Source organism: Hippoglossus stenolepis, chromosome 11 (assembly GCF_022539355.2).
Source record: "Hippoglossus stenolepis isolate QCI-W04-F060 chromosome 11, HSTE1.2, whole genome shotgun sequence".
Lineage (NCBI taxonomy): Eukaryota > Metazoa > Chordata > Actinopteri > Pleuronectiformes > Pleuronectidae > Hippoglossus > Hippoglossus stenolepis.
Genome location: NC_061493.1, coordinates 201,739 through 223,228, shown reverse-complemented (window position 1 = coordinate 223,228; position 21,490 = coordinate 201,739). Strand labels below are relative to the sequence as shown.

The following is a 21,490-nucleotide window of genomic DNA, read 5'->3' as shown; positions in this document are numbered from 1 at the left end:
TAGAAAAGCTCTTTATAAATACAAAAAACATTTAACCATTTACATAAGATATAATTCATCTTCCCTTTCTTTTCCATAAGAATTGGGGAGGTCAGGGGTGAATATCTGTGGGAAATATTTTAAACCAAAGAGAAGATGTCTGTTAAAGGCTTTCCTTATGTTTTCTTGTGTCTACAATATCTTTAAAGGGCCATAACTGTAGAACGATTTCAATGAACATTTCACGAATGATTAATCTGCCAAAGGTTTCATCTTTATGTTGCTCATTTTGTCAAAAAAAAACTGTCCAATTGCATTTATGTATAATCCTCACTTTTAACAAGGTTAGGACATTCTAGAGTTGATGAATAGATAACAAGTGATTATTGGTTTCGGCTCAACATACACAATAATGGAGAAGTATAATTTAGATAAAGAAGCAGTTGTATATTGTAGATAAACGATTTGTGTGCTACTCATTTTTGATTGCAGTAAAGCTCCTACTTTTTACTTTAAAGGGCCCATATTGTGTATAATACATTTTCTGAGCTTTTACTATACATAATTACTTGAAGGGGGTCAGTAGGTACCCTCAAAGTATGAAAACAGTCACTCCGCGGACTTTTTCACTCTGTCCATTCGAAGAAATATGTTATCGAAACATTGCGTTTCGTACTTCCTCTCCGTATGATGTCATCATGGAATCGCACTCAGCCCCACCCAGCCGGTACCAGTCCAGCCTCCGAACCCACCACCACCCCTCCACACCGAACTCGACACGAAGCAGACATGTTGCTGAGCTAGCAGCTTGTTAGCTACCACAGGCTAACCACAACAAACAACACTGAAGAAACACTGCAGCGTGGAGGGATGCAAGGAAGAGAATGTGTCCGCGCACATTCCTCCTAAGAACGTTACTGTTCGAGACCAGCGGTAAAGCTTTATTTCTGATGTGCCGTGTCGCTGTGCTCAGTACGGAGTACCGCAGACGTTACTCCGTAGTGTAACTCTGGACTTACTCCTACATTGGCCAACTGTCCTGCTAAAACTTGAACAAACATGAGGCTGGTGTAACTTACCGTTCAGAAACATCCTGTTGTAACTGACTGTGAATATGTGGCTCGTCTTCTAAAGCTGTATCCAAACATAACAACGTGACTTTCAGCTGTGTTTACCAGAGAGATCGTCAATGCGCCAGAATGAGACCGTGATAAGACTTGTCACGTGTCACTCAAAGTGCACTCAGCCATCAGAGGAGGGGATGCAAGGAAAACAGCCTGTTCTGTCTAGAGGGCCAGAGAGAGGCAGAAGAGGTACCAATACCTCAAATTAAATCCCAGAAAGGTGTAAAATATTGGCCCTTTAAGAATCAATGATTATTGAGATGGTTGACAATTATTTTTCTGTAGATTGTATCCATTAATCACCCAATTATTTCGGCAGTGGAGCTCCCACTAACAGGGTAAAGATGAAAGAAAGTACCAAAACACAGTTAGCTCATATAACCTAGGAAGAAACTAACCATGATGCTGAGGAGCTCCAGTGGCTCCAGACAGTGCTGAGCCCCCTTCACTTTTTCATGCCTCAGTGGCGGCGATAGCCAGCGGCCTGAGGCATTATGCATTCAGGCTGTCTGTCCATCCCTCCGTCTCATTCTCGTCCGTCTTGAAGGATTTTCTTCAAATTTTGTACAAATATTCACTTGGACTCAAGGGAGAACTGATTCGATTTTGGTGGTCAAAGTCACGGTGGCCTCACAAAGCAAATTGTTTGCATGGTTAATGCGATTTCTCCATATTGCTATGGAATATTCACATTCTATCTTTTCACATTTGGCACAAATTTTCACATAGACTCAAATGTGAAGTGATTTGATTTTTGTGGTTGAAGGTCAAAAGGTTGTTGTGATTATTATACCTTAAGCGTGACACCATTAAATGGTGTGCCTTTGGGTATTCAATAAATTTGGCTATCAGAAAAATATTGAATATTAATATAAAAAATATTAATATTAAATAATAACTTTAATTTACATTAAAGCTACCTTAGGGCACCACCCTTGAAAGGAAGGGAAACGATTTATTGATTAAGTCTCATGAAATTACTAACTACAATTTTGGAACACATTAATAATTAAATTAATAACTTTAACCAAAATTACCACATCAATAGCTAGTAAGTTAAAGGATATGGCGTTCTTGATAGTGTAGAGCAGAGGTCTTCAACAGGGGGTCCGCGGAGGTACTGCAGGGGGGTTGAGAATTTTTTTATAGTTGATTCGACAAATTTTTATATTTTTTTAATTTTAAATTTTTTTTCCAATCATTTTTTTTCACACAAATTTAAATGTGTTTAAATACACATTAACATGCATCCAACATATTGTGAGGCTGATATGACCCTCTGCCTGACAACCTCCATCCGTCCAAGGTTAGATAAGTTGTGTGCTACTCATCAGGGTCAGACATCTTCACTAATGTGGGAGTATGTGTGCCATCCACAGATGGCTTGAGGATTCACTGTCCCTTCTACATGTATGTTTAAAATAAAAACATGAATCTGTGAATTATTTTAATAGCTCAGTGTTGTATGCAAGATGTATGTTTATAAATGGCAGTGGCATGGCCACCCTGTACCTTGCACATGTTTAAATTAAAAACATGAATATATGAACCTGTGTAATATTTGAATAGCTTAGTATTGAATGCACAATAACAGGGTAGCTATGTTTATACATGGCACTAGGCCCAGTTTAATATAAAACATAATTTTATACAATATATATAGTAGGGGGTCCCTGCTCCATCTCTCCACCAGTTTGGGGGTCCTTGGCCTGAAAAACGTTGAAGGTGTTGTGGTGTAGAGGTTAGCAAAATTAACACTTGCAACATAATTAGGACAACATGTGTGTTAAAGAATAACATTTATTATGAAAAAATTAAACACACGAACGAACTAAAGGTGTACTTACTATATATAGATTGTGTGTGTGTGTGTGTGTGTGTGTGTGTGTGTGTGTGTGTGTGTGTGTGTGTGTGTGTGTGTGTGTGTGTGTGTGTGTGTGTGTGTGTGTGTGTGTGTGTGTGTGTGTGTGTGTGTGTGTGTGTGTGTGTGTGTGTGTGTGTGTGTGTGTGTGTGTGTGTGTGAGAGTGAGTGAGAGTGAGAGAGTGTGAGAGAGAGTGAGAGTGAGATGGCGGCTGGCCACTATGAAGACGAAAGACTCCCTGGATTGTTGGGGTCATGTGGCTGACATCACATGCATGTATTAAGTTTGGGGAGATGAGTGTGGGAGATGTTGGTGCCAGGTCAGAGAAAGTTGCATGCAAAGAAAGTCTGTGAAGAGTATAACATAACTAACATTAGCTTTCAAATAACCTATTACCAAATATCACACTTAACAAAAATCTCACTTATAAAACATCACATGAACAGAATTCAACATTCCTGTGCATAACATAGTGTAATTATTAAGCCTAGTTGTGTTACCAGTCCATGAAAAGGGGGAAAAGGTTGATGTGCGGTTCGAAGTCCAGTTAAGTGGTCTTGCTGGCTTGTGGCCCCAGTTGTCGTGGTGCTGCTGGCAAGACGTTTGGTCGAAGCAGCTTTCGTGCTAAAGTTCTTAGGCAGGGTCTTGCGTCGCTGCCTTTCAGAAGGTTTTAGCGTTCTGCTCCAGGCAGGCCTGCTTGGAGGTTGGAAGAGTTTGGTTAGGGAGAGTTTCTCCCTGGCTGGGTCAGCAGGAGAGCTACACCTCTCCTCCAGGAGAGGTGAATAGAAAGAGAAAAAAAAGAGGGAACTGGGTTTATATTGGCCTGGTGACTTCATGGGTCATGGGGCCCAGAGTGACCAATAGTGGTTGAAAGTTGTGTCCAGGGGCAGTTTTAACACCTTGGTGTGAAGTTGAAGCACCCTGGGAGACTGAGTCCTGGAGGCTCTCCTTTTTCATCAGAACAAAGGAAACATGTTATTGCAGGCTTTGGCTACATGTAGGCCCAACAATTTTTTACAAATCCTAGGTCCCACAAGGTCAAGGTCACGTGACCTCACGTTGTTGTGAATGCGGTATATCAGAACTGCCCAAAGGGAATTTCAAGCATTCACTTGGACTTCAGGCTGAACTGATTTGATTTTGGTGGTCACAGTGACTTGACAAAGCACTTGTGATATATCTGGAACGCCTTGAGGGAATCCTTTCACATTTCGCAAAAACATTGATTTGGACTAGGATTTGATTTTGGTACCCAAAGGTCAATGTCACAGTGACCTCACATTCCTGTGAATATGATATTTAATGACTGCCAGTCGGGAATTTCATTAATATCTGGCACAACTCACTTGGATTCATAGATGAGCTGAATTATAATTTTGCACACATGGTTACGCTTTTCTAGTCCTGATGACCACGTAAAGCCCTTTACAGTACAGTTTTACATTCACCCATTCACACACATTCATACAGTGCATGTATGTACAGCACTTTCTCTTTGAGAAAGGTCAAATTGGGGTTTAGTATCGTGCCCAGGGACACTTTGCCATATTTAATTGGTCTCAGTGATTAAGTGAACAAATTTCATTGGTCAAATGTCAAGGTCACAGTGGCCTCCAAAAACACTTTGGCATATCTCAAGACCGCCTTGAGAGAATTTCTTCAATTTTTGATCCGTTGTCACTTTTGATCCGTTGTTGACTTTTTTTAATGTAGAAATATGTAGACGGAAACTGCACTGGTTGACAGATGCATACAACCACTGTGCTGTAATTCTAGTTACTCTCTGTATGGTGATGTAGATTTCATATTTTCACCCATCAGGCAACACTCAATAACCCATAATTACAAAGTCAAACCAAAACTGAAATCTCTTATTTACCACTGCTCTGATATATAAGTAAGAATAATTTAGTGCATCTTGCCCTGTAAGGTTATGGCTGGTTTCAGCCCTGCTGTTAGAAGAATTGTTTACACTTTCAACTATGGTCGAAGGCACACTGAGACCTTGACTTCCACCTACTGTTTATAACATGCCAAATGGATATGTTGTGAAAACTCCTAGTTTATTTTGTAAAGAATCTGATCTTCCTCATTTTGTTGTCTCCTCCACAGTTTCGAGTGGTGACAGCTCCATTTCATCGTGTTGGCTTTGCAGACTTTTGGCTGGCTGATCAGCTGAACTCTCTGGTGGTGGTTCTGATGGATCTGGAGTATATGATCTGTTTTTACAGTTTTGAACTGGACTGGAAAAAACATGATGGACTAATCAGCAGTGACGGTGGGACTGTAAAATAAATGCTACTGAAGGCTGTGAAGACTGATCTACACCTTATCATGACCACACTCCTTGCATGTCATTGTTTGCAGATAAAGCCGTGTGTAACTCCTACTCCTACGGTGTCCGTGCAGTTATCCAGTGCCTTCCTGCTTGGTTCCGATTTGTCCAGTGTCTGCGACGTTACCGTGACACCAAACGGGCCTTCCCTCACTTGGTTAATGCGGGGAAATACTCAACGTCTTTCTTTGCTGTCACCTTTGCTGCCCTGTACAGTACACACAAAGGTAAAGCTGTTCTCAGTGTACATATGACATAGTTTACACACAGAGCACTCCAGACCTTTATATGAAACTTTATTTCTTATTATTTAGTATCATTTCCTACAATTTAGGAATGGTACTACGTTAACTTCCTTCCTGTTCCTTGTTGTCTTAAAGGGGACATAGCATGCCCATTTTACCACAAGTTGATATGGTTCCTTGGGGTCTTAATGAAATGCCTGTAACATACTTTGGTCAAAATACCACAAGGATCATTTAAAACAGCACCCTTTTTACCCTGTATAAAACAGCCCTCCACAGAGTGACCTGTTTTGAGTGCCTGTTCCTTTAAATGCTAATGTGCCAGCTCCCCCCTCCCCCCTCTCCCCCCATGATTTTAAACGATATAAATTACATATTTTATATGATATAAATTATCAAATATGCATCCCATACTTTGTATTCCCCTTGTTGTCCTGGAGTTTTAATTTTCCCAATCACATAATTAAATGTCCCCCTCTGCCCATCCACTACAAGCACACAAGCAGACAGAGAGAGAAAGAGAGGGGGCTATGAAGACCATCATTTACCCCGAACCCCGACATTCAACGGGTACAACAACAAGCGGAGAAAGCAGAATCGCGGGCTGACCTTATATATACAGTCTATGGGGCTGACCAGCGCGGAGAAATGCACGTCCCGTGTGAACAGCCAGGCGGCTGCGCGCTTGAGAACGGCGCTGCGCTGCCTCGCAGCCTCGCTGCGTCCGGTGTAAACCTGGCGTAACGAGTGGGGGGGCTCTGTGTGTGTGTGTGCCACTGTTACAGTAGTGCTGAACACTGCGGAAGTCTTCCACACTGCTGGCTGTGTGGCGCTGACACAAATTCCAGCTCACGCATGGGAGAGCGAGCGGTCGCGCCCGAGCAACTGCTGCAGCCTCCCAGTCCCAACGATCCAGACAAATGACACATGTGAGTGAATCGCGGGCTGACCAGCGGAGAAATGCTCGGCTGCGTGCTTGGGAACGGCGCTGCGCTGCCTCGCAGCCTCGCTGCGTCCGGTGTAAACCCGGCGTAACGAGTGTGGGGGCGGGGGATGAGGTGTGGGGGGTGGGCCAAGGCCATGTAGGGAGACTTCCAGTGCCTTGTTACGACACAATACCCAGGAAGCTCAATAAGTCGCTCAAGCATGACGTTTCTGACTTAGAGGAACCATAACAAAACGCGCGAGTGTTTTTTTCCCCGAGTTTTTGGGTTGGTAGACATGCCAGATACCCACATTAACGTGTAGAAGCACTAACAAAGTGGAATTTGCATGATATGTCCCCTTTAAATGGCCCATATTGTGTAAAATACATTTTCTGGGCTTTTACCATCCGTAATGACTTGAAGGGGGTCAGTAGGGACCCTCAAAGTATGAAAACAGTCACTCCGCGGACTTTTTCACTCAGTACATTCTAAGAAATATGTTATTGAAACGTCTCGTTTTGTACTTCCTCCTCCATATGAGTCATACGGGATCACACTCGTCTCAGCCCCACCCAGCCGGTACCAGTCCAGCCTCCGAACCCACCACCCCCGCTCCAAACCAAACGCGACACCAAGCAGACTTGTTGCTGAGCTAGCAGCTTGTTAGCTACCACAGGCTAACCACAACAAACAACACTGAAGAAACACTGCAGCATGGAGGGATGCAAGGAAGAGAATGTGTCCGTGCACATTCCTCCTAAGAACGTTACTGTTCGAGACCAGCTGTTACACTTTATTTCTTCTGACGTGCCGTGTCGGTGTGGTCACTACGGAGTAAAGTCTATGTTACTCCGTATTGAAACTCCATTGTGAAACTCCGTACTGTAACTCGGGATGTTACTCCTATACATTTGCCAACTGTCCTGCTAAAACTTGAACAAACATGAGGACGGTGTAACTTACCGTTCAGAAACATCCTGTTGTAACCGACTGTAAATATGTGGCTGGTCTTCTATAGCGGTATCCAAACATAGCGTGACTTTCAGCTGTGGTTACCAATGAGAGTGAATACGCCAGAATGAGACCAGTGATAGGCCTGGCCACGTGTCACTCAGTGCAGTCAGACAATCAGAGAAGTGTTTTGTACAAGTTCAGCTGAGTACTTTTCTCATGCTTTTATATAATTAATATTTATCTTACCTTACAGATTTTATTCTGTTAATGATTTATTCTGAAATTCCTTCCCTAGGCTTAATTAGTAATAAGCAGCTTTCCCCTGCTGTGTGTCAGAGGCCACAGTAGCAGCAGGTTAAGAGTCAGAAAGAATTTTGTGTAAATATGAGCTTTTGATAATCATTGGTATGTAGTTAAAGGTGTTTTGTACTCTCCAAAAATATGTTAAGTCAACATCATTAAACCCATAAATCTGATAATGTCTAACCTCATGCTTCATCCTGTTTCTCTCTTCCTCAGATGAAACCCAGATCTTCTTCTACTTGTACATCAGCTGTTTAGTGGTCAGCTCATGTTACACACTGGTCTGGGATCTGAAGATGGACTGGGGCCTGTTTGACCGCAATGCAGGAGAGAATACCTTTCTGAGAGAGGAGATAGTCTATCCTCATAAGGTATTTCTCCTCCACAAAGGGAGGAACCTGCACATGCTGACACAAGTTTGACAAGTTTCATTATCGGAACATAAGCTGTTATGTATGATTGTGGCAGTAGACCATGCCACAGGGCTCTCCCACACACAGCCAGAGACGAAACAGTTGCTTTTCAGCATCTTTATTGAATTAAACAAACACAGAAAGTCAAATTAAAGTGCCAGCAGTTTCTGCTGGTGTCTCAGCTTTGCAGCTCTACTCGGTGTCTCTCAACACGTATATCTGTCCATCCTCTAGAGGCAGCTCCGCTGCTGCCTTTTTAAGCTGAGGATCAATCAGCTAACAGCTCTCACCTGCGCTTATTGATCCTCTCGTACAGGTGGAGGTGCTCTCCCAGCCACCTCCACAATGATGTTAAGCCCTTTGAGGCAAAGATGGATTTTTAAATAGGTGCCATTCAAAAAAAAAATGTAATTTGATTGATTGTTTCATTGACTAATTGATTGATTAATGTGTTCTGTCTCTCCCCACAGGCCTATTACTACAGTGCTATAGTGGAGGATGTGCTGCTGCGTTTCTCGTGGACTTTGACTGTCACCCTCAGCGCAGTGTCTGAGTTTCAAGGCATCTCTGATATTCTGGCTACTGTGCTCGCCCCAATGGAAGTCTTTAGGTGTCTATCAATCAATCAATCAATCAAATTTTATTTGTATAGCCCATATTCACAAATCACAATTAGTCTCATCGGGCTTTAATAAGCTGCCCTTAAACTTCAACAAGAGTAAGGAAAAACTACTAAAAAAGAACGTAGTTACCTCAGAGAGAGCCACATGTGAGGGATCCCTCTCCCAAGGCGGACAGAAGTGCAATAGATGCCACTTGTAATGGAGAACATCATCACTCTGTCTTGTGACTTTTCTCTCCTCTTAATTGCATCCATATCTTTTTCGTCCTTCTCTTATTTTCCCTATTTCCTACCCTTGCCCAGATTTTACACGTTAAACTGGCACAGCTGCAGAACTGGATTTGGTTCAGATTACGCCTGTTTATAACAGAAAGAAACAAATTTCACAATCATGTCAATCAGATAGTGAAGTGGAGCCTTTTGATATTTTCACAAGAGAAGTATTACGACTTCAGGTAAGTTTGAAGGCAACAAATATTCTACTCGTTTAGGTTGTCTGGGTGCTAAGGTATATGTCATCTCATGGTGACATTTGTTTCCAGTATAGATTTATCAATTTACGATCACAAAATCTCTTTGAACCAGGGCAAAGTCTTAAAATGGTTTATTTTGCCCTTTCAATATTCAAAAACTCATAAGCTACAAAAATAGTCCTCAACATTTGGAAAAACTTGAAACAGCAAATATTGATATTTTTGCTCAACAAATGTCTGATTGCAGTTAATTTATTACAGTTAACGATTCAGATGCTGTGCCATTTCAATGTTGCTGCTTCTGATAAAGGAAATGCTTTAATGCCTGTGCAAGTCCATTAATTGTGTGAAATATATAAACAAAAAAGTGATTTGCTTTTTACATTTGAAATCTTTTATGTTTTGTTTAAATGTGGTAAAAGGAAGGAGGATTAAGATTAAATGCTGATAGTCAGTGTTTGTCCTTGGCAGGCGTTTTGTGTGGAACTTTTTCCGGCTGGAGAACGAACATCTCAACAACTGTGGTGAGTTCAGGGCTGTCAGAGACATCAGCGTAGCTCCGCTCAATGCTGATGACCAGACCCTGCTGGAGCAGATGATGGACCAGGAGGATGGAGTCAGAAACCGGCAGGGCAAGAAGAGCTGGAAGAGGAGCTATAGCATGAGTCTACGTAGGCCAAGGCTTGCCTCACAGTGAGTCTTCAAAACAACAGCTGCAGCCATGTGATGGATCTTAAAGGGATCCTGTACCCTAAAGTGTGACTGACTTACTTGACTGGAATGAATGTTGTTTATGAAATGTGTTCATCTCTAAACCTCTGTTATTCATTCGCGTTGATGGTCTCTTTATTTAATATGTAGAGTGCAGTTCAGATTCCCAGACAGACACATACACAGTCATTTATTTTTCAGTTCTAATGGACACATTAGCTTCATGCAGCATTTAACAGGCCCTCACACCACTGTCAGTCAATCTTATTTTATGTGTATAGCCCATATTCACGTACACAGTCTTTTCCCCATAGGGCTTAACAAGGTGTAACATCCTTTTCCCTTAACCCTCAGCAAGAATGAGGAAAAACTACCAAAAAAAAAAACTATTAACAGGGGGGAAGAAACAACGTAAAAACCTCAGAGAGAGCCACTTGTGAGGGAGCCCTCTTCCAGGATTGAAAGAGGTGCAATAGATGTTTTGTGTAACAGAGCACATCAACAAAATGAGAAAAGAGCTTACACCAAACATGCATTTTATTGCTGTGTATACCGTGTAGACCAGACCACAAAAAATGTCATGTAACTGGAATGATGTAGGTGGAAGTAGGTGGAGCTATGACTAAATATTAGCTTTTAGATGTCTTCAGGCACAGACTTTAATCAATCGTGAAGTTTTGGCGAGAAGCTATAACCATTTCCTGTGTCATTGCAAAACATTACCAATTTCATTCCATCCTATGGACACTCCATTCAACAAAAATTAAAGATTTCTTTCTCATGGATGTCTCCTGATTACATACAGCAATTAATTATGATTAATTAAGTTAATCTGATTACTTCTGTTGAAGGAGTTTGTTAAATACAACGCGTAAGACTGAATATAGCAACTGGATATAACTGACCAGTTGCTATATTCACAGAGGCTCTGTATGTAACGCATCAAACAACAGCGACAGTAAGATGAATTGGATTACTTGAGGTATACAGCCATCCCACTGTATCAATCAGCTGATCATGGCTTAAAACTAAAACTAATAACAAGTTATTGGAATTTGTAAAGTTTTATTGTATTTTGTGTCTGTTTTATTCACTCTAGAGTCCACGAGACATGCACACGCATATAAAATTCTGGGTGAAACACTGGAATACTAACCTAAAAGCTCATGTAAATCATAACCATCCTATCCTGTTCACTGAGCAGGTGCCAAATGTTAAATATTTATTCAATAGCAATTGACAGAGCCAGAGAGTCCATTTTCTTGATTGTAATGGTTGTGTGTGATTTATGTTTTATTTATTTAGAATATTTTAACATTTTTAATTCTAATTCAAATATCGGACTGAATATTCTTTAGAATTAAGTTTGTTACTCTTTAAAAGGGTGTACTTGCATGATTATACTATAATATTATCATTATACCAGTGGCTTAAAATGGTTTCACAATGATGACAATAATATTATTTATTACAGTTATTTCTGGGACAAAATATCATCCAACTAAAATTATTGTGACAGGCCTACCTTAAAAGAATAGTTCACCCAAAAATCACACTCTCCCTTTTCACCTCCAGGTCCAAGACCCGTGACACCAAGGTTTTGATAGAAGACACTGACGATGACTCCTGACATCAGGCCACACCCCTCGCCTGGGTCCAGAATTTGTTCAAAGGAGGGAACTCCACCTCCTAACCTAGGAATTACCCAGCGAGTTGGGCATTGAACTCTCAACCAAGGACGAGTTTTAAACTCTCATGCCTACATAATCTGTTTTCAGGAGCCTCTGCTCGGGTTCAGAATTATTTCAAAACAGTAGAACTTAAACAAACTTGTACAAACATCCTAGCCGAAAGGCCATCAACCTCCTACTGCTACCTTCAATAAGACCCAAGGGTGGGCTTATCACTTACACTCTACCTTACCCAGCAGCGGGTGACAAACCTATCCCCCTGACACCCAAAACCACACAGAGGTGGACTCCAGAACTACACTCACTCCTTTACCATTGCTTTGGTTCTCCTCAAAGCCTCAGCCTAGTATGAACAATGCAGCTAAATGGAACGCAAGCCGATCGCTCTGACGGAAGTGTCCCCGCTCCCTGTCCGTGCCACATTACTCAACACAGGAAGAGACTGCTTCAAGCTGACTGCTGTTAAAATGTTGAAAAGTTTTACTTCTGCCCTATAGCTGTTAGTCTCCTCCTACACTCCGAGTGTCCAGATAACAAGGCCTTGAATAAATGATGTACCACCTCAAGAGACCTCAAGTTCATCTGTAATTTGGACCCAGGAGTGAATCTGAAGCCCTTTCTTCTAGGAGAATAAACAGTTATAAAGTAAACTGACCCTTGGCGTTTACGCTGGCCAGCAGAATGTGCAGACGCACATTTGGACTGTCATTGCTTTTCAGCTTGTCGCATCATCACAGAGCTGCCTATCTACACCTTACATGCTTTAGAAACACACAGAAACATGCACTTTGTAGGAAGAGTATTGGAATGCCTGTTGTGTTCACACACACACACCTACACACACTCACACACACTCATAAGCAGTGATTTTAAGATGTTTTATTGAACCTGGGTTGAAAAGAAACACACACACACACACAAACAAACACAAGCTATAGATTAGTTGTAACCGTGGTTGTTGTAAATATGAAATGGACCAAAGCAGGAGGTGGTGTGAAAATATTCCGAAAAATGAAAAACTACTGTATTGAACAGCAGCTGGAATGACTGTTCAGCCAAAGAGCTGAGAAGGAATTTTTTGTTTGTATCCTGCAGTAACTCCCAGTCACCCTGTGTAATGAAAGACCATCCCTTGGAAAAGTAAAACCATTTTTGTTGAATATATGCCAACGTATTTATGTATGGATGTGTGGGAGCGATGCCTAAATACCACCAGTCATCCCATTTAGGCCAATCACTTTTCAAAAAATGAAATTGATTGAAGGTGAATCCAGAGGAATTTTTAATTCCGTGCCCTAAAATCTTGAAAGAAAGATTGAAGACTGTCTGATTGTAAACTGCTGGTTTATGAAACTTATTGTCATCTGTCAAACTTGTTCACTGAAATGTGATGCTGGTGATAAAGAGGGGGGAGGTTGTCTGTCAGTCACATGCTAGATTTTAACTGTGTGTGTGCGTGTAAGGTTTTTCCTACACACAGACATGTTTGTTTTTCTATAGTTGCAAGGACACTCATTAGCATAATGCATAGCCTGGCCCATAGGCCTTAACCCTCAAACGTCTCTTTGAAATTGTGAAGACTGACCAAAGTGTCCTCTCATTGATGGTTTTGATGGTGTACAATTAATACCAGTCAGGAAAAATGGAAGAGTTGCAGCTTTGATATGTACGTATGTAGAACACAAAATGAAAAATTAGTAAAAACACTGGTCCAAATCAGTTCTGTGGAAATGTATTTACTTACTATGTTTAATTTATTACATGAGAGGCATTATTCTTGGCTTCAGGGAATGTCATCCTCTCAGTGTTTTTCTTATTTTTGACCAAACCATTGTGGTTTAGCCTCTGTAGTTTGACAAAGTGTCCATCAACAGCATCACTGCAGGCACTAATTTCAGTGTTTGTTGCCAATTCATCAGAGCCATAAAACAGAATCCTCTGCTCTGGTTTTGAAGAGACAGTTAGTTGTGTTTACACTGGAGAAACTTTTTTAATAGAGTGAAGGTTGTAGTTTAGCTTCTTTTATTTTCACCTTCCCAATAAGATTAAGACTTCTTAAAGGAAAAACTGTTTTTAGCTGGTATTGTCAACAACTGTTGTGACCATTTAGAACATCCATTAGTACTGCATTGAGTTCAGCTTTGTCCCACAAATTAACTCAACTGACCAACTGCAAGCTGTCCTGACGTTGTTTGCCTTTGAAAAGACGGAGTGCTAAAGAGTCCAAAAAGGATATTGCTATTGTAGCAAGTAAAAATTGTTCAACAACAGAGGATTAAATTGAAAATAATTAGCAGTTATATCTTATTGTTCCATTATTAACCAAGCTAAGCTCATAGGCTCCTTAGCTTAAAGACTTTTATTTGTTATCAGACGTTTTGTGAGCAGCAGCAGAGGATCTACAAAAGTCTTTCTAGTGCTATATCTGCGGATATCTCAGCAGCCACAGCAGAATAAACCCTGTCAATGAATCAATCAATCAAATTTTGTTTGTATAGCCCATATTCACAAATCACAATTTGTCTCAGAGGGCTTTAACAAGGTGTGACATCCTCTGCCCTTAACCCTCAACAAGAGTAATGAAAAACTACTAAAAATAATAACAGAATAAACCCTGTCAACAGCTGAACTCATCTGCATCGCTCTGTCGTGGGACCAGGCCTTAGAGGTCCAGTGTGTAAGATTTAGGTGAAAGGGATCTATTGACAGATATTTTATATAAAATAATTCTAGTGATGTTTTCACGAGTGTGGGTACTTTATATCAGGAGTGGTCCTCTCTATGATACTTTTTATGAAAACTGAAGCTTACCACAGGTTCTCTTTCATGTTTGGAAGGGGAGGATGAGGTGAGGGGTATTCAGCTGCCACTTGCAACTTCACCACTTTATGTCACTAAATTCTACACGCTGCAACTTTAAAGGTTCCACTATTGAGCAGGCTGATAGTGTGAAGTGACTCTTGGCAGCACTGGAAGTAGCACAAGAAATTTTGTTTCACGATAACCTTAAAAATGTATGCTGATCTTAAACTAAACATAATGTGTTATAACCAGTTCTTTAGTTTTATACATGAAATCTCCATGATGAAAAGTAGTGTAAAATTCATTTGCAGCTTTTCTTTCTGATAAAAAGCTTGACTTTCATACTAAATGTCGGTCATTTGATGCTAAACGTTCTTGTAAGAATATTTTCAGAGAGCAGTTAGATCTCTGCAGCTCCGGTACTGACACACACACAGACACAGACATAATGTCGCCATTCATTGACTTGCATACATTCCTTTCCTGGAGACAAACTACAATTTGCCTTGCTCCTAGCTACACCTAACTTTCTCTTAACCTCACCCTAACCTTACTATAAACTTAACCTGAACATAAACTTACTCTAACCTTCACCTAAACCTGAAGTTAACCTAACCCTAACCGTACCTTAATCTTAACCTAACCGTAATCTAAACCTATCCCCTGACCATACATAACTTCCCCATGTTATGGGGACTTGCTTTTTGTCCCCACATTGTGACTGTGTGAACAGATCAAGGTTCCCACTAGTTTCTGTATTCAACTAGAGCTTTGAAATTAGGATGTTGTCCTCACTGCTTCTGTCTTCAAAACATGCTATCACACACACTTGTTCGACCCTGAGAGAACTGTTGAGTTTTCTCCTTTTAAATGCACAACTTCTGTTTTCTCCTTGCTCTGGGTTTCATGTGAACACGTCTTCCTTTAGAAGAAATGTGATTAGAAACCCATCCCTGTGTAATGAACGACATTCCAAAGTGACACTAAGATGAAACCTCAGGTCTTAGCGAGTGTGTTAGGCTGTTCATTCACAAGCTGGACGTAAGCTTCTTGACTGCTTTAGCTTAGCTAATGAAAGCTATAAATGTGCATCCAAATCCAGGAAAACACAAATAGGGTGATCCCTCTGTATGACAACCAAGCCTAACAGCATTAGATGTTTTACTTATTATGAATCTGTTCATATAGTTTTAACAGCAGCATTTGGTGATTTGGACCTTGTTTGACTGGAGTTGTTATTTTTGGTCTCTATCTACATTCCACATTATGCCTCACACTCCATCACACACACGACCAGCCCAATCGTCTGTAAAGATGTTTTGAAACTGTGACAGACAGGTGAAACAACCTCCCCTTTGCCAGCCGTCAATCAAGTAAAATCCATCAGTTGAGGGTTGGGCTGGGTATCTAGCCCCAATATGTTTTTTGGCACTAACAGTAATGTGAATGCCTCACAGAGTATATCATGAGCTTAAAGTGAATGTCTGGTCAAATTTATGATTTTCATTTTAGATGTTTTTAGACACAGTTATGAAACAGCTGCTTGATAACATTTAATACTTCAAAAGTGAGATGTAGAAGTTTGTGTTAATAATTTGCCAAATAAGGAACCAAAACTCTCGATACCCAGCTGTAGTCCAGACTGGTGGAATCTACTTGATCAAAAAGAAGTTCTTTCAGAATTTCTTGAAGATTTTATGATGATAAATATGACTCTCTGTTGTCAACAGGCCTATTTCCCAAGATTTCACAGCGCACCACTTGTATATGACCAGGATCTCATTAGTTATTTCAAAACAAAGCTGCACATTTGGCCTCATGCGAGAACTTCTCTGTACTCTTAACCCAAAACTTCACTTACTTTTATTTTGCAAGGTTTGTCCATGTTCAGATTCTCAAAATCCCTTAACTGGACTCACGTGTTGTAAATGGTTTGTTTAAAGCTGATTGATGTTACCTGCTCATATTCATGAACCTGCCTTATCATGGCCCCTAAACTATTAAACATCATACAGGAATTCATTAAAGTCAGCTAATCTTTTCTTATTTAGTTGTAAAGATACAAATTCTATTTTGTTGATTCAGCTCAACATTTCTGGCTTTTATTTTCAGATCACCTTACAACGAATGACTTCACTCAGCTTATTAAATAAGGAATAAGAGATATCCCAGCATTCAAGTTCAAACTCCCCAGAGCATTGTTTCATGTAGTTTGAAGAGAAGCAACATATTGCAGTGTCTATAATACATACAATGATAAGTCTTTTTTTTTTCATAATGATTGGAACCATTCTAACAATGATGAAGATTATTGCGAGTTCTGTCCCCATCATCCAAACATTTCAGAGCTCTTAGTTCTGACCCAGTGTAACATATAGTATGTCAGTGTCACTGACCAGGTTAACATTTAACTTATTATTTTCAGTTTGTTGAACTTGTTTTGTCCAGTTAAATCAGTAAACTCAAATTTCAAGGCAGAAGTTGTGTTTTTAAGTTAAAGGTCCACTGTGTAATATTTAGGTAAAAGTGATCTATTGGCAGAAATTGAATATAAAATAATCCTAGTGATGTTTCACAAGTGTGTTTCATCTAATTTGTATGAATTGCTGTTTACTTTACCCTACAATGGGCCCTTTATATTTAAATACAATGACGACCTCTGTAGAGAGGCCGCCATTGTTTTTTTAACAGTCGCCCACCTGGGCAAACTAAACACCTTTTGAGTTTTTATGATAACTGAAGGCTACCACAGGTTCTCTTTCATGTTTGGGAGGGGAGGGTTGCAACATGCAACTTCACCACTAGATGTCACAAAATTCTGCACACTGCACCTTTAAACCAGTTTAATAATGAATCAACTTTTGCCAAAGAGATGACTGATTTAACTGTTTCAGTGTAGTAAAACATTTAGAACATATTCATACAATATTAACACAGACAGCAACATGTTATCATTAGTTTGTTTTAAATAAGTGTTTTACCATGGTTGGTACTTGACTTGAAAGACAGGTCTGGACCACTTAACTCTAAATACAAAAATGGATGAACATCACAAATTTTGTTAAGCCACTTGTTTGCATCACTTTAGAGCAAATGTGTTTGTATGAGACGTTACTGCAAGAGGCCTAATGTCTTGAATTCCTCAGACTTGATTGATGCACCAGAAAGACTTTGTCTTTTCTTGCTGTTTTGTCCAAGTCTGAGTACATTTGAACCAGGACAATATTTAAAGCTTTATTGAAGCAGTTTTAAAGGTTCTGATCAAAAATCAAGTGGTGTGATCGAGTATGAAGTCCTCATGTTGGAAACAATCCAAGTTATGTTGAAGTATTTGGTTCTTCTAGGAAGTGACAGGCATCTCCAGGGTTTCTGGCCTCAGATCGATCTGCGTTAACAGGAACACAGGGTTGCTCCGAGACATCCCTGGTGCTATATTGTTGCAAAACTCTTTCAGGATTAGTTTTTCTCCTCAAGTGAAGGATTGTGAATTTAAGAAGTCTGATCTTTAAAGATATTTGGTGTTTGTTGAGCCCCGCCCTGTGAGGCCCGGCCACCAGCTCTGTATGCACGAAAACACACCGGTCATCATCCTGCAGTCGTCACTGGACCACCTGGCTTGGAGCATGGAGCCTCTTAGAGGACGAGGATCCAGTGACAGGGTTTATTTTAGACACAAAGCCATGCTGTTCATACGATCATATTGTCTTTGTATATTTTAAGCGTGCCCCTTTTTATTCTTTTTTTTTTCCGGATGAACTTGATAAGATGATGATGCCTGAGGATCTGAGACTCTTCATGCTCACTGGCCCAAAGCTTCTCAGCATGGAACAAACCATCCTCAACCTGGATCAGAATCCTCTGATATCCACATCGTGTGACCCAGAGCGGTTGATTATACAATACATTATATACTGATATAATATATTGATTAGAAGCACTGTATAATGAGTGACTGTGCCGTGGCTGTTGTCTCGTATTTACAGTAGCAGCGTGATGCTACAGAGGTGCCTGGTTCACCAACCCCTGTTACAGTTTTTCAGTAAAAATCAGCTCAAACATGTATGTGACTCTTGGTTCTCGTTTTATCTCTCTTATCATTATTAGTATTTATTACGATGACGCGTGATACTGATGTTAATGTATGTGTTTACCACACACATGAACTTCACCATTCAGGTGACATATTCTCTCAAAAAGTAACACATAGAACACAGTGACACCTTCAGACTCAGACTGGATACATGTAAGCAGTGGTGGAACTTGTAACTAAAAGTACTGTATTTAAGTACAGTTATGAGATACTGGCAATCTACTTGAGTGTTGTGTTGTACTCTTTACAGGTGTAGTTACTGATTACTTTTCAGATCAAGGTGACAGATTAAGATTTGACAATAAACTTGTCCACTTGGGGTCACTGATCACATTTCAGGGGAGTTAACCTTCAAGATATTTGTTCTGATGATTTTGATTTAAATAACTATAAAATGATCTATATTTGAAGAAGCAGCCATCTATGATAAGGTATGATTATGTAAATGTTATGTCTTTTATTTATACATTTGTAAAAGTCATTTACTCTGAGAAATCTTTATATAAATTGATCCACTTTAAAGTTGTAATCATTCATGTTAAAACCAGATTGAATTGACGTTTCCTGTGCTCCTCTGTGATGAAGATTAATTTTTAAATGTCCAGACACCCTTAGAAAATTAGGAAATTTTAATATGATGAAAATCTTAAGGTTTAAAATCATAAATCGATAAAGGAAATATGATGCCAACTAACTGGAATGAAATGCGGATCCACTCTATCCTAAGGATTTTTTTTCCATTGAAGGGGAAAACATAACGGGAATTACTAGGAAAACTATAGTCTGAGTAAAGAGCTGGACCAGTTCAGTTACACAAGAAAAGCAGTAGGCAGGATTTGGCAGAAGTATTGCATACCACTGTGCAAGTTTGCGAGTGCATCTGTCAGCTGCATAGTGACAACATTCAGATGAAACACATGACAGACATGACTCCACATTCTGAGCACAGAAACAGGCTGATAGACTTGTTCATATTGTCCACATTTAAACATAGACATGCTCTGTCAGCTGTGGAGGATAATGTGTGACCACTGTAAAGTCGAGGTCTTCTGCCTGCAGTTGCTGCTGGTGACCAGCAGGGAGAGACGTTGGGGAACTTTATGGATGAATGTAACGCTCAGTTTATATTTCATAAGGTCAATTTTACACCCTTTTTGAAAAACACTGCTGGAAAATATATGACATAATGACAAAATGATTCTGGGTCATGAATTTGTTTTATTTATACCGTATCTACACTAATATAACATCTTAAGGGATTCAGTTCTGATTACTGATGAAGTGCTTTACAGAAGGCCCCTGGGCTCTGCCTCTGTACATACCTGAACCAACCTAACACCTGAGGGATTCAATAAAATTATCGATCAGGCGGATTTGGGTAAAACATCGCCCCTTGGAGGCCACGATGGCTCAAGGGAACCTGCAGGAAAACCTCATGTGACTGTCTAAGCTCCAATAATTTTGATTTGCAAATTAATTTGAGCATTTATGAAAAACAAATAAATAGACTGGTGGCATAATAGTGAACAACTTTAAGCAGCACTCTGTTTCTTTACTCAGATTGCCATAGCTGTGTGCCCAAGGTCAAAGAAAAGCTCTTTAAGTTTATGTTTCCTTTAAAAAGCACACAAAATCAGTAAAAAGTTAAAATATATATATATATCCAGAGGTTGCAGGTTCAGGTCCCACTCCTAGCTAAATCATTATGATCATGATGCATAGCAGCAGATAAATCCAGAGACAAACTGCGGAGGACAGGTAAGACATAGCAGTTTAAAGACGAATTTCAGAAAACCTGTCAGTTTATACAGCAGAATTACTGGGTATTCTGTTTCCATTTGTGATGGAAATTCATCTTGAGATTTGAAATAATGAAATTCTCAGACTGGAGTTGCCTTTGAGTCTTTTTAATAGTAAGCTCTGCAGAGGTTACACAACAAGCACAGGTGCTCAAAGTGGAACTGCCCCAAAGTTCACAAAAGCCAGAACATATACAAAGAGGCGTTTCATAAAACATAATATTGTAGCGTCCCCGCCTCACAGACGACACGGAACTTCTTCTCTTATTTGTAAATTTATTAAAGTCAACCCGAACATGTCACACTTCTTGTTCTTAACCCCGACACTCCTAACCACAACTTCGTCTTCTTCACTCCCCTTCCTCCTTCACCCCTGACCCGCTAACAAACCAGCCAATGAGAGCCTGTCATCCCGCACAACCCCACAGCCATTGGTCTAGAACTGTCACATGCCCCACCCCGACCTGTTCACTGACCCTCAGGACATCTCAGAACTTATTTAATAGTGTACTTAGCTGAACATAAGTCATAACGACCACATAGCAGTCAAACAGAACATAATCCTAACTACCAGTCCGTTACACTACCTCCCCCCATCAAAGTCCCTCGTCCCCGAGGGAACAACAAAGACTCCCAGGCGGTCAGGAGGTCTGCGGTTCCTCTGCAGCCGCGGCGGCCCTGCAGCAGAGGGGGGTCCAGCCAACGTGGAATCCGGGGCAGGGACCCAAAAAAGGGGAAAGGATCCTGACTGTGGGGAACTTGATAAGGAACACGGCACATCAGAGGGGTATTGGGGAGAAGATCGAACAGTGTCCCTGACACCCTGTGTTCCAGTCTCCAATCGCAGTGGGGTCACCGTGCCCCGATAGGGAGCCAGTCTATCTCTGTGGAGGGCAACCTTCCTTCCTCTCAGCGGCAGCTGGACCCTGTACACAACTTCACTCAGCCTCTCCAGGACCCTGCAGGGCCCCATCCATTTGCTGTCCAGCTTTGGGCACCTGCCTTTCTTCCTCTGCGGGTTGTACACCCAGACCAACTCGCCGGCTTCGAAATGCCGTCCTCTGGTATGTACGTCGTAGTTCCTCTTCTGCCTTGCCCCTGCACTCTGCAGCTGGCCCCTGGCAAACTTGTGAGCGGACTCCAGGCGGTCCTGTAATTTCC

The 21,490-nt window shown here is 40.7% G+C and overlaps 1 protein-coding gene across 1 annotated transcript in view; it reads left to right on the top strand.

The window, feature by feature from the left end:
* LOC118117604 (xenotropic and polytropic retrovirus receptor 1 homolog) overlaps positions 1-18,500 on the top strand; it is a 73,701-nt gene extending 55,201 nt beyond the window's left edge. Inside the window, exons 11-16 of the mRNA XM_035169958.2 lie at positions 5,078-5,243; positions 5,333-5,527; positions 7,945-8,099; positions 8,612-8,751; positions 9,708-9,929; positions 11,523-18,500. Coding sequence (XP_035025849.1) covers positions 5,078-5,243; positions 5,333-5,527; positions 7,945-8,099; positions 8,612-8,751; positions 9,708-9,929; positions 11,523-11,577 — 933 coding nt within the window. The 3' untranslated portion in view covers positions 11,578-18,500. The remainder of the gene's footprint in view (positions 1-5,077; positions 5,244-5,332; positions 5,528-7,944; positions 8,100-8,611; positions 8,752-9,707; positions 9,930-11,522) is intronic.
* The last annotated feature ends 2,990 nt before the right edge of the window (positions 18,501-21,490 follow it).